This window comes from Lagenorhynchus albirostris, chromosome 9 (genome assembly GCF_949774975.1).
Source record: "Lagenorhynchus albirostris chromosome 9, mLagAlb1.1, whole genome shotgun sequence".
Lineage (NCBI taxonomy): Eukaryota > Metazoa > Chordata > Mammalia > Artiodactyla > Delphinidae > Lagenorhynchus > Lagenorhynchus albirostris.
The window spans coordinates 93160237-93172536 of record NC_083103.1 but is presented as its reverse complement, the minus strand read 5'-3'; the positions used below and the strand labels follow the sequence as shown (position 1 = coordinate 93172536).

At 38.4% G+C, this 12300-nt stretch overlaps 1 protein-coding gene across 6 annotated transcripts in view; it reads left to right on the top strand.

The window, feature by feature from the left end:
- Nucleotides 1-12300, top strand: part of SIK3 (SIK family kinase 3) — a 246560-nt gene that overhangs the window by 164109 nt on the left and 70151 nt on the right. For all 6 annotated transcript variants that reach the window (XM_060160441.1, XM_060160438.1, XM_060160440.1 and 3 more), the window contains exon 4: nt 7616-7777. In XM_060160441.1, the coding sequence (XP_060016424.1) occupies nt 7616-7777 (162 nt within the window). The remainder of the gene's footprint in view (nt 1-7615; nt 7778-12300) is intronic.

The window sequence follows — 12300 nt, the reverse complement described above, 5'->3', positions numbered from 1 at the left end:
ACTTAGCTAGCGGAAGCCTCTTTAAGTTGACTCCTGTGTTCTTTTGACATGATCCCAATAGTCTTTTTTTTTAAAGCTATGTGTTTGCACATAGCTTTCTTTCTTTCTTTCTTTTTTTTTGCGGTACGCGGGCCTCTCACTGTGTGGCCTCTCCCGTTGCGGAGCACAGGCTCTGGACGCACAGGCTCAGCAGCCATGGCTCACAGGCCAAGCCGCTCCGCGGCATGTGGGATCTTCCCAGACCGGGTCACGAACCTGTGTCCCCTGCATCGGCAGGAGGACTCTCAACCACTGCGCCACCAGGGAAGCCCTCTTTCTTTCTTTTTTTAAAAATTAATTAATTTATTTTTGGCTGCCTTGGGTCTTTGTTGCTGCACGAGGGCTTTCTCTAGTTGGGGCAATCGGGGGCTACTCTTCGTTGTGGTGCGCAGCCTTCTCATTGCGGTGGCTTCTCTTGTTGTTGGAGCATGGGCTTTAGGTGTGCGGGCTCAGTAGTTGTGGCACTCAGGCACAGTAGTTGTGGCTCGCAGGCTCTAGACCACAGGCTCAGTAGTTGTGGCGCATGGGCTTAGTTGCGCAGAGGCACGTGGGATCTTCCTGGACCAGGGCTCGAACCGTGTCCCCTGCACTGGCAGGTGGATTCTTAACCACTGCGCTACCAGGGAAGTCCCTGATCCCATTAGTCTTTAATAGCTTCCTTGCTTTTAGGTAAGATGTTCCAGGCTTATCTTGAACACTTCCTGTCTCAGACCTGGAATCAAACATTTCTCCTGGGAGCTCTGGTTCCTTCAGCCTGTCCCCTAAGGATGCTTATATTACTACTGGGTTGTCATTGCTTAGAGGCCTGTTTAGGGCACAGAGGTAGCAAATGTGTGGTTTTTATAGAGAGAAAAGTAAAATACAAGTTTATACTAACATTCCAATTGAAATTTAAGATTTCAGTGTTTCTACTTCCTGAGTATTATGTATTTATGTCTCATTTCTCTTATGCTGAAAATTTGTGGTTTCAAATGACTTTAACGTAATTACATGAGAGTGAGGGCAAGACTGACTCAAAGTAATAGCAATATTATTACAAATATTAAAGAGACTGCTGGTTCTTTTTGTCCTCAGGATATAGCCCTTTAAAGATGCATAGGCAAGACACTGTGTTCAATTGTCACTTAAAAAAATTATTTTCTGGTTATGTCACAACTTAACTCAGAGTTACGTTCTTTTTTTTTTCCAATTTGCTTTTAATTTTTAGAAATTTTTCTTCTCTTTGACTCAATTCTGAATTGTGTAAGTTATTTAAGACATTACATGTTTTCAGGACTAAAACTGTAAAAAAAGGGTACATTCAGGAAATTCTAGCTTCCACCCCTTTTCCATTCCCTGATAAGTAACCATTTTAAGAAGTCTCTCACTTAATATTACTTCCTTTAGAATATATAAATTAAATATACATACATACACCCACATACATATTTGTATTTCCTCTTCCTTACTACACAAATGGAAGCACACTATCCATATTTTCCTTTACCTTACAGGATTCGTGGGTGGAAACCCATCCATGGACTAAGAATCCCTGGTCTAGAGAGGGAGATACACATGTTAAGAAACAACTGTAATACAGTTGTTCACTGATGTTACAGAGGTGTATATGCTAAATGCCATTAGATACAAATTATGGACCAGTTCTTCTAGAGTAGATGAGTAGGTTAGGGAAAGCTTCAGAGAAAGAATGGGCTGGATTTGGAACCTGCAGTTATACTAGGAATCAGGGAAGAATCTCTGTATTACAAAATTAGCTAACCCACCTTTGCTAGTATACTGGTGTAGCATGAGAAACATTTGCACTATATCTGAGAAGTCTGAATAACATTCTTGAAAGGCCTTTAAGAATATATGGGATCCTATTTCATAGGCTACCTGGGCTTATACTTAGTCTAGAAGTATTTTTTTAAGAAACTATAAGAAAACAAATCCTCCTTTATACATTAATGTAAACAGACTTTGTATCAAAAGAATAGCATGTTTGTTTTTTATAAAGCCTTAACATAAACCATGCTTAGTTTACAAACTTTGTTAGTGGCAAGATGAAGAGTACAAAAATATGTATATAGTCTTTCCTCTGGTGGATATTCCCTGAGTTAATCTGTAATTATTAAGCATCCGTCACATGCAAAGCTCTTTTGTATGAGTAAGAAGGCATAGGAAGAAAATAGAAATAGTTCTAGCTTAAAACTTTTAGGACTAAAGCATATCTTGTGACTGTAAGTGAATCAGAAAGAAATTGTGCTTTCTCAGAACCCCGAAGGAAAAAGTTTAATATTTGGGATAGACAGAAAAAAGTAATAGTGGACATTTTGTTTTTATGCCTGCAAGAATACTCAGTAATGAGTAACTCCAAATAATTCTGTATCTTGATTGCAGTGGTAGTTCCACAAATCTATACATGTGATAAAATGACATAGGAGTATACACATATTCTACCCATGTCAAGTTCTGGGTTTTGATATTATTCTGTAATTATGTAAGATTTAACTATTGGGGGAAACTGGGTGAAGGGTACATGGGATCTCTCTGTACTATCTCCGCAGCTTCCTGTGAATCTGTAATTATTTCCAAAAAAAAAAGACTTCTTATCTGGGCTGTCATTTTGAGAGTAGATCGCAGTGAGCCAAGGGCAGAATCAGGGATACTGGTTAGGAGTTTATTCTAAGGTTACTGCAGTAAACCAGGAGGGAGATAATGGCTATTGGACTAGGTTGGTGGCACTAGAGTGGGGTGGGGATAAGGGTGAGGAATAGTTGAATTCTGGATGTATTTTGACAGCAGAGTTTATAAAATCTGCTGATGGATTGGATGTGGGGTATGAAAGAAAGAGAATGAAAGGCGACAGCAAGGTTTTTGGCCTGGACCACTGGAAGGATGAAGAAAAGAGATGGTAACCAGCAGCAGCAACAAGTAAAGAGGACTGGTATGAGGTAGCTGGAATCTTGGCAAGGAAAACCAAATAACAAGCCCTCTTCCTCTAGTCCTTGGCAGCTTGGGGCCTCCGAGGGTTAGGGACAGTGTGACATTTGAGTGCACTCTTGTTAACCTTCTCCCAGGAAGCTGAGTTATCTTGGCCTCGCCCTGACTCTTTTGGAAAGAAGCATTTGTTTGATAAACAGGAAGTCGTTTCCATGAGTGTAGAAAGAAGAAATGATAGAACTGAGTGGCAAAGCAAAGAACTGCTAGCTGTGGTTAGCTTGGAATTGGCAGAAATCTTTCCAGGTAGCCACCTAAGCTTAGCACATGAGCCGCCTTTTTCCCATTCTAGACTGGGTTGTTTCTTCATCATGTAAAATGAAAAGTTTCTGCCCTGTTGCTTGACCTGCTATCAGGGTATGTTCATTTTCAGCTAGTGTTTTGGATCTTAGATGTTGTAGACTTAGCAGACAAATGGAGACACTGTCTGTTTATAGTGGGAAAGTGACTTATTTTAAGAAATGTTGGCTTCCCACCGCTACCCCATTAGTGGCATGCCTCTGACACTCCAGCAAGGCTGGTCTAGGGACGTTAAGACTGCCTTATGTGTATTTTTGCTCTTTGAAAGGTTAGAATCTAACTGTACCACAAGATATTTCTTCCTGAGTCAGATTGGGACAAAATTACAAACAGTGAATTTGAAGCAATTCCCTGTGGAAAAAGCAGTGAACTCTGAAGCAAACTTTGTAAACGCTGGTGCTCTAAGACCTTTGAAACTTCAGAATTCATTCCCTCCGCTTCTAATGATATACTCCTCGTGAGGTATATAAATCCCTTAGTGTCAGTAACTACTTTTGATTTTGTGAGGAAGAGCAGATAAAAAAGATTACAGAAATCCAGTGCCAAGTTATTTATGGTGATTGGAAAGTGAGAAAGAGAACTTAGACTCCTTACTTTTTTCTTTTGTTGTTGTTTTGTTTTGTTTTTATTTCACAGGCTCCTCACTTTTGATAAGAACTTGAAAACAGGAGAACCGTTTTCTCCTTTTAATTGAGAGTCACCTCATCCTTGTCTGTGTTGAAATGGTTGAAGCTGTGATAGAGAAAAACTTTAAATTTGCCCCAGAGGTATAATGGCAACTAAATAGAGTAGTAGTTAATTGATGGTGAAAAGGGACTTACTGTGATGGAGTGAAGATTGTCTAGACTCAGGGGTGTGGATGGGGGGCTGGGGTCATGGTTGCAGGGTGGGGTGTTTGGGACTGGAGGTATGGGTGGCATCTTGCCCAGTATTTCGGAGAACTAGCTCACTAAACTGTCCAGAAGAAGCAGAACAACTCTTTAGAGTTCCTTGCAAGTGGGTTTATCCTGACAAGTTGCAGAATGTATTTTACTTTGAATGTTGAGTGGCTTGGGAGCTATTTGTTTCATTTGCCTTCTGAAATTACCCCAGTATGTATTCAAATGCTGTGACTTTGTGTTAAGTCCAGGCTGGGCTACTGCTGCTCTGGGTTTCTTCGCTGAAAGTTAAATGTCATATTTGAACTTGAAGAATTTTTGCTGCCTGCCTATGGAGCACACATGAACATAAAGCAGCCATTTGTCAGCAGGCAGCTGAAAGGCAATTTCAGCAGGGACCAAAAACCGCTGCAGGCTGCTGGCTTCCTGGCACACCCACTAGACCCTGTAGGTTTACACTGAAAGCAAACTAACAGGGGCTGGAGGCGGGGGGTGGTGGTGGTGGTAATAAGATGGGCAAAAATAAAAGCAGAGGCTAAAGTCTGAATGACATTGAGCCAGTATGAAGGTCCTGTATGTGGGGAAGAGCACAACGTTCCCAAAGAAGAAAGAACTTAAACATCAAACACAATGGCTAGTAAGAAACATCTGACGTTTGCAGGCAACACATTTTTTAAAAAAGTAAATTGTGTATCTTCTTTATATTCTTAGCTGTAGGGATACTGGAGGTATCTTTATGGAAAGTACTATATAGTTTAAGCCATTTTACCCAGTGTGCTATCACAAATACCTTGTAACCAGAACCGTGTAACAGTACAATTGGTGTATAATAATAATCACTTTCAAGCATTACAGAATCCTGAACAAAGATCCTTATGATCTATTAACCAAATGCTGAAATAGTATTTGTGTAGTAATGAGTGGACCTTTTTAAAAAATAGCTTTTTAAATGTCTTTGAAAGTTAAAATTATGTCATATATGATAACTCTTAGTCAAAGTACAAGTTTATTCCCAAATATGCTATACTTTCTTTGGCCATAGCATGTAACAGAATTTATTTCTGTTTAGCAGATCAAGAGGTGGCAATATTGGCAGTATAAATGATTCATCCAAGGACAACCGATGTGTCATTGTAGAGATAAAACAGAACTAGGCTGCATTCTACCAGCTCCTGGCCTATGTAACATTTTTGAGAACTTTCCAATCATTTTAGGAAAACAAAGTACTTAGAAAATACAAAGAGGTTTTTTTAATAAAAGAAAATCACTTATTTTGGAAATTGCTAAATTAATCATTCTGTTGTATTTAAGAAGCACTTTGATGTGTTCTGGTAATTAGTATTTACTGCCAGATGAATGTCTCCTGGGCATTTTAATTAATGGGTGGCTTGGCCAAATGAGCTTCTGAGGGTAAACCTTCATAAGGGTTTATTTTTGTATTTCTCAAGAATAGCTGTCTCTTCAAAGCTCTTTAATTAGACAAGGTTTAGCAGCTAAAGCACATTATTAGAATAATTAGGCCTTGGGTGAAGAGAAATAGTGGGTCAAAGGAGCAGGTACTGTTAGAGAGAATGGCCTCTTCAAGTGGAGCATGGTGTCCACATCTGATGGACATCCAGTTCTTCAACAGCTTGTATTCACTCCCTGTCCCTAGTTGGGGACCTTGTGTTGTTTGAAATTCATTTGACAGATCTCACCAGAAGCCTAAACATACCAGAGTGTGAGCTCACTTATCACCACCTCTAAACTCCTGTAGAAAGCTGTATCCTAGTCCTTTTAACATCTAAGCTAAAGACTTCTTATTTTCTCTTTCTTTCTACCAAATTGGTGATCTTGGCCATAATAATGATTGTTTTTGAGGGAAATGCTTCAAAGATCTTATATGTGGGTCATTGATAACTCTAACAATTATAACAACTCCTTTGAGGGGTCTTTCTTAATAATTTAAATAAACTACTTATAACATTGTTGTTAAAATTACTAATGTATTTGGTCTCCAAAGTTTAATGTCCGTTGTGGTCAGAATGTACTTTGAATTATTTGAAAATCTGATATGTGGGTGGATTGTCATTTTGCCCCCTTCTTCAAACCACCCCCACTCCATTTCGTGTCCTAAACTGTTAATCTTGTCAGTCATTACTGGTGCATATGTTTTATCTCAAAGTTCTTCTTTGTGATGAAGAAAAGATTCACCTGACTTGTCCCATGGGGGATGGAGATGGTGCCAAAACAATTGGGTAGTATTACTGAAAGTACTATTAAAAAACAAAAAATAATACACTTATATTGTCTAATTTTCCACTTTCCCACTATCTCAGGTTGCTTATGATGGCAAATGTGTCTTTTTTCCAGCTAGATCAGTTGATTTAAGGATAGTGCTGATGAGCTATTACAGATTTCAAACAGAGCAAACTGTGTCACTGACATTTCTAATGCCATCAGCTGTCGTGATCCGTATATGCTGTCAGATGAAGAACTGGGTTAAAGATATGTATGTCATTGGTTCAATATAAACGTACTTCCACTATTAGAAAAGTGTTATAGAACTTATGACATTGATTATATGTCAATCAATTCCTTTTTAAATATAGAGGATAGCCTGATTTATAGAATTACCAAGTTTATCACATGGAAATTCTTTTGTTATCCCTTAGTTAGTGACATAGCCAATGAAATTATTTCATTTAAAGTGGTAGAAACTCACATGGTTTTCTATTGATGTTATCTGTAAAAATTAATAACATAGTTTTAAAAATATTTGGTAAGCACAGTAAATGCAAATGTAAAGATGCAGGCATATTACTGTGCATTCCAGATAATAGTCACCAAATAAGTACATTTTTATGTCAAATTGTAAACCTTTGAGAAAGAGAAGAGATATTAGCCTAAACAGAATCCTATATAAAGCAGGTTTTCCCCTCTCAGCAATGACTAATTTCTGTCTATTCTTTCCTAAAGTGATTGATTATTGTGACTCTGCTTTTTGACTCACCCTTTAGCACAGGAAATATTGCTGATACTTATCTTCATGTGCATGTTTGCTGTGTATCTTCATGTGCATGTTTGCTGTATAATCTTTTGCAACGGAGATATGCACAGGAAGGTGTTGAGTGTTACGATCCTTGAAGAAAACCATTATGTGCATCCCTCACAGCTCTTCCTTCCTTATGGTAGGGCGAGTGTATTCTTATGCATATGTATATGTAATGGGATTTATACTTAACGAAGTTTGGGTGCTCATTACTAATGCATTTTTATAGATACAAATCAGGACTGTAAGTGTATTGTTTTCCATTTGTTTGTTTTACTTCTTTGACTCATTCATTTGCTGGGCCCACTTGTATCACTCCTTCTGTCTACCTCTTGAAATTATACCACTGTCCCAAAACAAGAACTGACGGTATTCTTCTTCACCGCAGACCACCTGGTGGCCCATGGCAGAATGGCAGAAAAGGAGGCCCGTCGGAAGTTCAAACAGATTGTCGCAGCTGTCTATTTTTGTCACTGTCGGAATATTGTTCATCGTGATCTAAAAGCTGAAAATTTGCTACTGGATGCCAATCTGAATATCAAAATAGCAGGTGAGAAGTATGCTGAGGATGTGAAATAGGAGTGAAGCAGCTTTTCCTTCAAGGTTCTTAAAGCAATGGATTATCTGTTTTATCTATTCAGAAAGAAGTATTATAAAAAGGATTTGTGTGTGTGTGTGGCTTGAAAATTAATAAGCTTTCAAAATACATTGATGCTATTTTTTTATGTAGTTTGGGATGCAACTAGGTTGGGAAGAAAGAAGAAAAAGTAATTTTTGAATACGGAATAAAATATAGAATAAAGTAGTAAAAAAAAACCCTGATAAAATTGTGTGCCTTCTCACCTTCACTTGAGAAGGTTGATTTGTGTCACTGCTGATATAGAGCATGCTTATTCTTAAGACTGTGGTTTTATGATCATTTAAGAAGAATAGATCTTACAGTGGTTTAAAGGCAGTCCATCTCTTTTTATCCTCAAATTTCATTCATCTGCTCATCTGACAGTGTCTAAAAAAGCACTTTTCACTGCCTCACTCTACTCATACTTCAATTTTAGTAAACTGTCAGCATTTGCCTAACCAATACAAGCTCACCACCTATTGATAGAAGAAAGTGACTGCAGTTTATATAGAAACTATAAATATGAAAATAAACCATTTTTGTTTTTCTGACAGTTTTTGGTATTGCACTGTATGTCCCTCGTCTTCCAGATAAAAAAGGACTGGAATCTCATATAGAAAACAGAACTTTAGCTAGAATATAACTGTCTTGAAAAGCCTAGGTAAGAAGCAATTCTGAAGATTTCCCTCCTTAACTGGGTGGGAACTGAGAGTTCAAATATATATTATATTATAGGTCAAAGTACCTATGTGAACCCTTGTAGGTTGTTGATTCTTCTGACAGTTTCTTTTGTGTACATAACTGCTCACTTTCCAGGCTCACTTTTACATCCTCAGAATGTCACCTAGCCTTTTGTTTATCTAAGTTGGGCTGATTAGAACTTTTATAGTTGTAAGCTCTTTGAGTTCTGTATTTGCTCAGTACATAGTAGACAGGAATTAGAAGCTTTCTTTATCTTACGTGAAATCATGTTTTTCCTTTGCCCTGACGTCTGGTTTATATTCTCTAAAGCTCTCTAGATGCTGACAGTGCTCACAAGGGTGGGTAGGGTGGAAAGGCCTGACAATTGCAAACCCTCTTTTGTAATTATTCATTGTAGTTTCAATTAAATTAATGGTAATAACACCTACTAAGCTTCACAATCCCTAAAAGTACAATAAAATGTGTTATCTATTGTTGCTGTAACAAATTACCACACACTTAGTGGCTTGAAACACTACAGGTTTATCTTATAGTTCTGGAGGTCAGAAATCTGAAATGCATCCTTTGGGGCTGAAACCAAGGTATTGGTGGAACTGGTTCCATCTGGAGGCTTTGGAGGATTCATCTCCTTGCCTTTTTCAGCTCATGGAGGCCTCCTGCGTTCCTTGGCTCCAGGCCTTACATCACACTTCCACCTCCTGCTTCCATTGTCACATCTCCCACTCCTAATCTGATCCTCTTACTTCCCTCTTGTAAGGACCCTTGTGATTACGTTGGGCCCTCCTGGATGAACCAGGATTGTCTCTCCAGCTCAAGATCCTTAACCTAACCACATCTGCAAAAGAAGATAACACATCCACAAGTTCCATGGATTAGGGCAAGGATGTCTTTGAAGGGCTGTTATTCAGCCTACCACAAATGTTACTGTAGGGTTCTTTGGATTTTTGATTAGGGTAGTGAGTTAAAAGAAGGCCCTCAGGGCTTCCCTGGTGGCGCAGTGGTTGAGAGTCCATCAGCCGATGCAGGGGACATGGGTTCGTGTCCCGGTCCGGGAAGATCCCACATACCGCGGAGCGGCTGGGTCCGTGAGCCATGGCCGCTGAGCCTGCTAGTCCGGAGCCTGTGCTCCTCAACAGGAGAGGCCACAACAGTGAGAGGCCCGCGTACCACAAAAAAAAAAAAAAAAAAGAAGGCCCTCTTTTTCTGCTACAGTCTTAGTCTGCCTTCACTGACCAAAGACTAAGAAAAAGTTTTTATGCTTCCTTGGTTCTTGATTTTGAATTTAGAATCATTTTGATTTAGTTAAGGGAAATTTGTACGGCTTTTAGTTTTTGCATTGAGAAGCCAAGTTTGAAAAGCAGGGGTTGGTGATAATTGAATTTAGAAACTCTACTGACAAATATTTGGGTAAGGAGATTTTTAAATACTTTCCTTTGTTAATGGTTAAAAACAAACCCATGCAGTCACAATATGAGCCTCTACCTGTTGGTGTGTAATTACAGACTCCTGGGGGTCCTGACAGCCAGCCTTGGGCTCTCTGTGTATTAATGCATATACTTTGTCAAGATTTTTATTTCATTAACCTAAAGTCTGCATTTTTATTATTTGTTTTCAGAGCAAAGCAAAGAATAAATGAGCGCCCCTAGCTTTGTGCTCTGCTACAGCATCTGACATTGTCTTTGTTTGCATTCTTTCCTACATGCTGTCATTACTCAGTTTCTCAGTCATTGCCTGAACTTCCCTTCCTACACATAAATTGGATAGAATACCCGTTCTCATCAGCCAGGCCTTCTTTGAACTTAATGGACCAGTGGGAGGAACGCTTCTAGTTGAAGCTGACTACAGCATGACTAATTTTAGAGAGGTAGGTTGGATGGTTCTGATGGGATAAGTTCAGATAAGTAATGAAATCAACTTTTTATTCTGAAAGCTAAAAGTAACTTTCAGATCCCTGATCTTTTCAGTAGTCTTTTTGATGAATTATTATAAATCTCAGTAAGAAAGAACTACTGTATATGAAAGAAACACATGAGAGAGAAAAGAGGGTTTTTTAATTTTATTTAAAATATTGTTAGTCTTAAGCACCTCATTTTAAAAATCATCGTATATGTTATAGTAGCAAATTAACTTGGAATTAATAAAAATTCAGATCAGGAAATTTAAGGAATTCATGTTTTCCTTATCCAATATTTACCTAGTGGTTTTGCTGAAAAGATTATGCATCCTGTTCAAAAGTAGATGAATAAGTTGTTCTGGGGATGTTTGTGTTTACAGGAATTTATGTTTACTTTTTGTATGAAGTAATGTGACAATTTACATGTAATACTTGGTACTACTATAAAAATCTAGCTATTATAAAAGCCCATGTTAGCCCTCTTCAAGTGAATATGTGTTCCCAGGACACGAGAGATAAGTTTCAGTTACAGATATTAAAAGATTCAACATCATTCCATTGTTTAAGAGTTTTTGTGATTAAATTCTTACCTATGAATTTTTGTTCTAGTGCTAGTTCTAGAGAGAATGAAGCTCAGGTGAATAGTTTGGTTTTTTTTTTTTCTGGTTTTAATGCTTTCTTCTTAATGCTGGTCACAAACCTATCTTCTGTAGAATTATTTGAAAGATGTTTCTATCATTAGTAATCCAGCATAAGCATTGATTGTTTTCAGAATAAAGAATTTTATTTCTGAAAGGCACAGTTGCCAAGTCTGGAACGAAGAATTTGTAGTGGCTATCTGTAATCTTCACTGTTCTTAACAAAGGCTTTTTGCTCCGGTATCACGGAACAGAAAAAAGAAGGCTCAGAACATGACTCCCGCCCTCAAGAATTTACAGTCTATGTGGGCAGCAAATGCTTAGAGCTTTGAAAAGTTAAATAACACCAAAATTATGCTTTACATATATAAGAAGTACTTTGCAAAGCATTTTCACGTATATCATTTAATTTCAACATATTTGGCATGCAAATATGTCTTGCTTAGAAAACACTAGAGTTTCCAAAACACCTTTAACTTGCTAAACGTTTGAATTTCTTATAAAGAGCACTCGTGCAAATCGCTTTCATGTAGAGAATTCAACGCTGGGAAAAGAATAGGGTTCTTGGTCTCTAACCTTTCACTTTGTGCCTCAGATGTGTGAGGATCCACAAAGGAGCAGATTCAGGATGGAGGAGGCACAACATGGCTCTCTTAGCACATCGTTTGTATCCCTGGGTGACAGCATGGCCGACAGCTACCAAATTGCAGTTTGATACAATAGGAGAGATGTTACAGAGCACATCATGATTCATTATCACGTTAATTGTATAGTCCAGTCACCACAGGAGTTCAGAGGATGGAGAAACCACTTTAGTTTGCAGAATTTCATTAGATTACAGATGCCACAGGGACTGTAAGCATATCCCATTTATTGTACCTGTTGTATAGTAGGTGCTCAATAACTTTGTTGATCTGAACTTTACACAGTGGTGATGAGGACAGAAACACCCTTTTGAGAATATAGCACTTGAGGTGAGTCTTAAAGGATGGATAGAATTCTTTAAGGATGGGTGTCAAGGAGAGAATGCCGGTAGGATTAGTCAGTAAGCAAATGTTAGTAAAGCACCTGCTGTGTGCAGACATTGGGAATACAGCAGCGATTAAAATAGTCCCTTGGAACTAATGTTCTGATGGGGAAAGATAGACAGTAAACACATAAACAAGCTCTCATAAGGGCTGTGAAAATGGTAATATCGAGTAGTCTGATAGAACGACTTG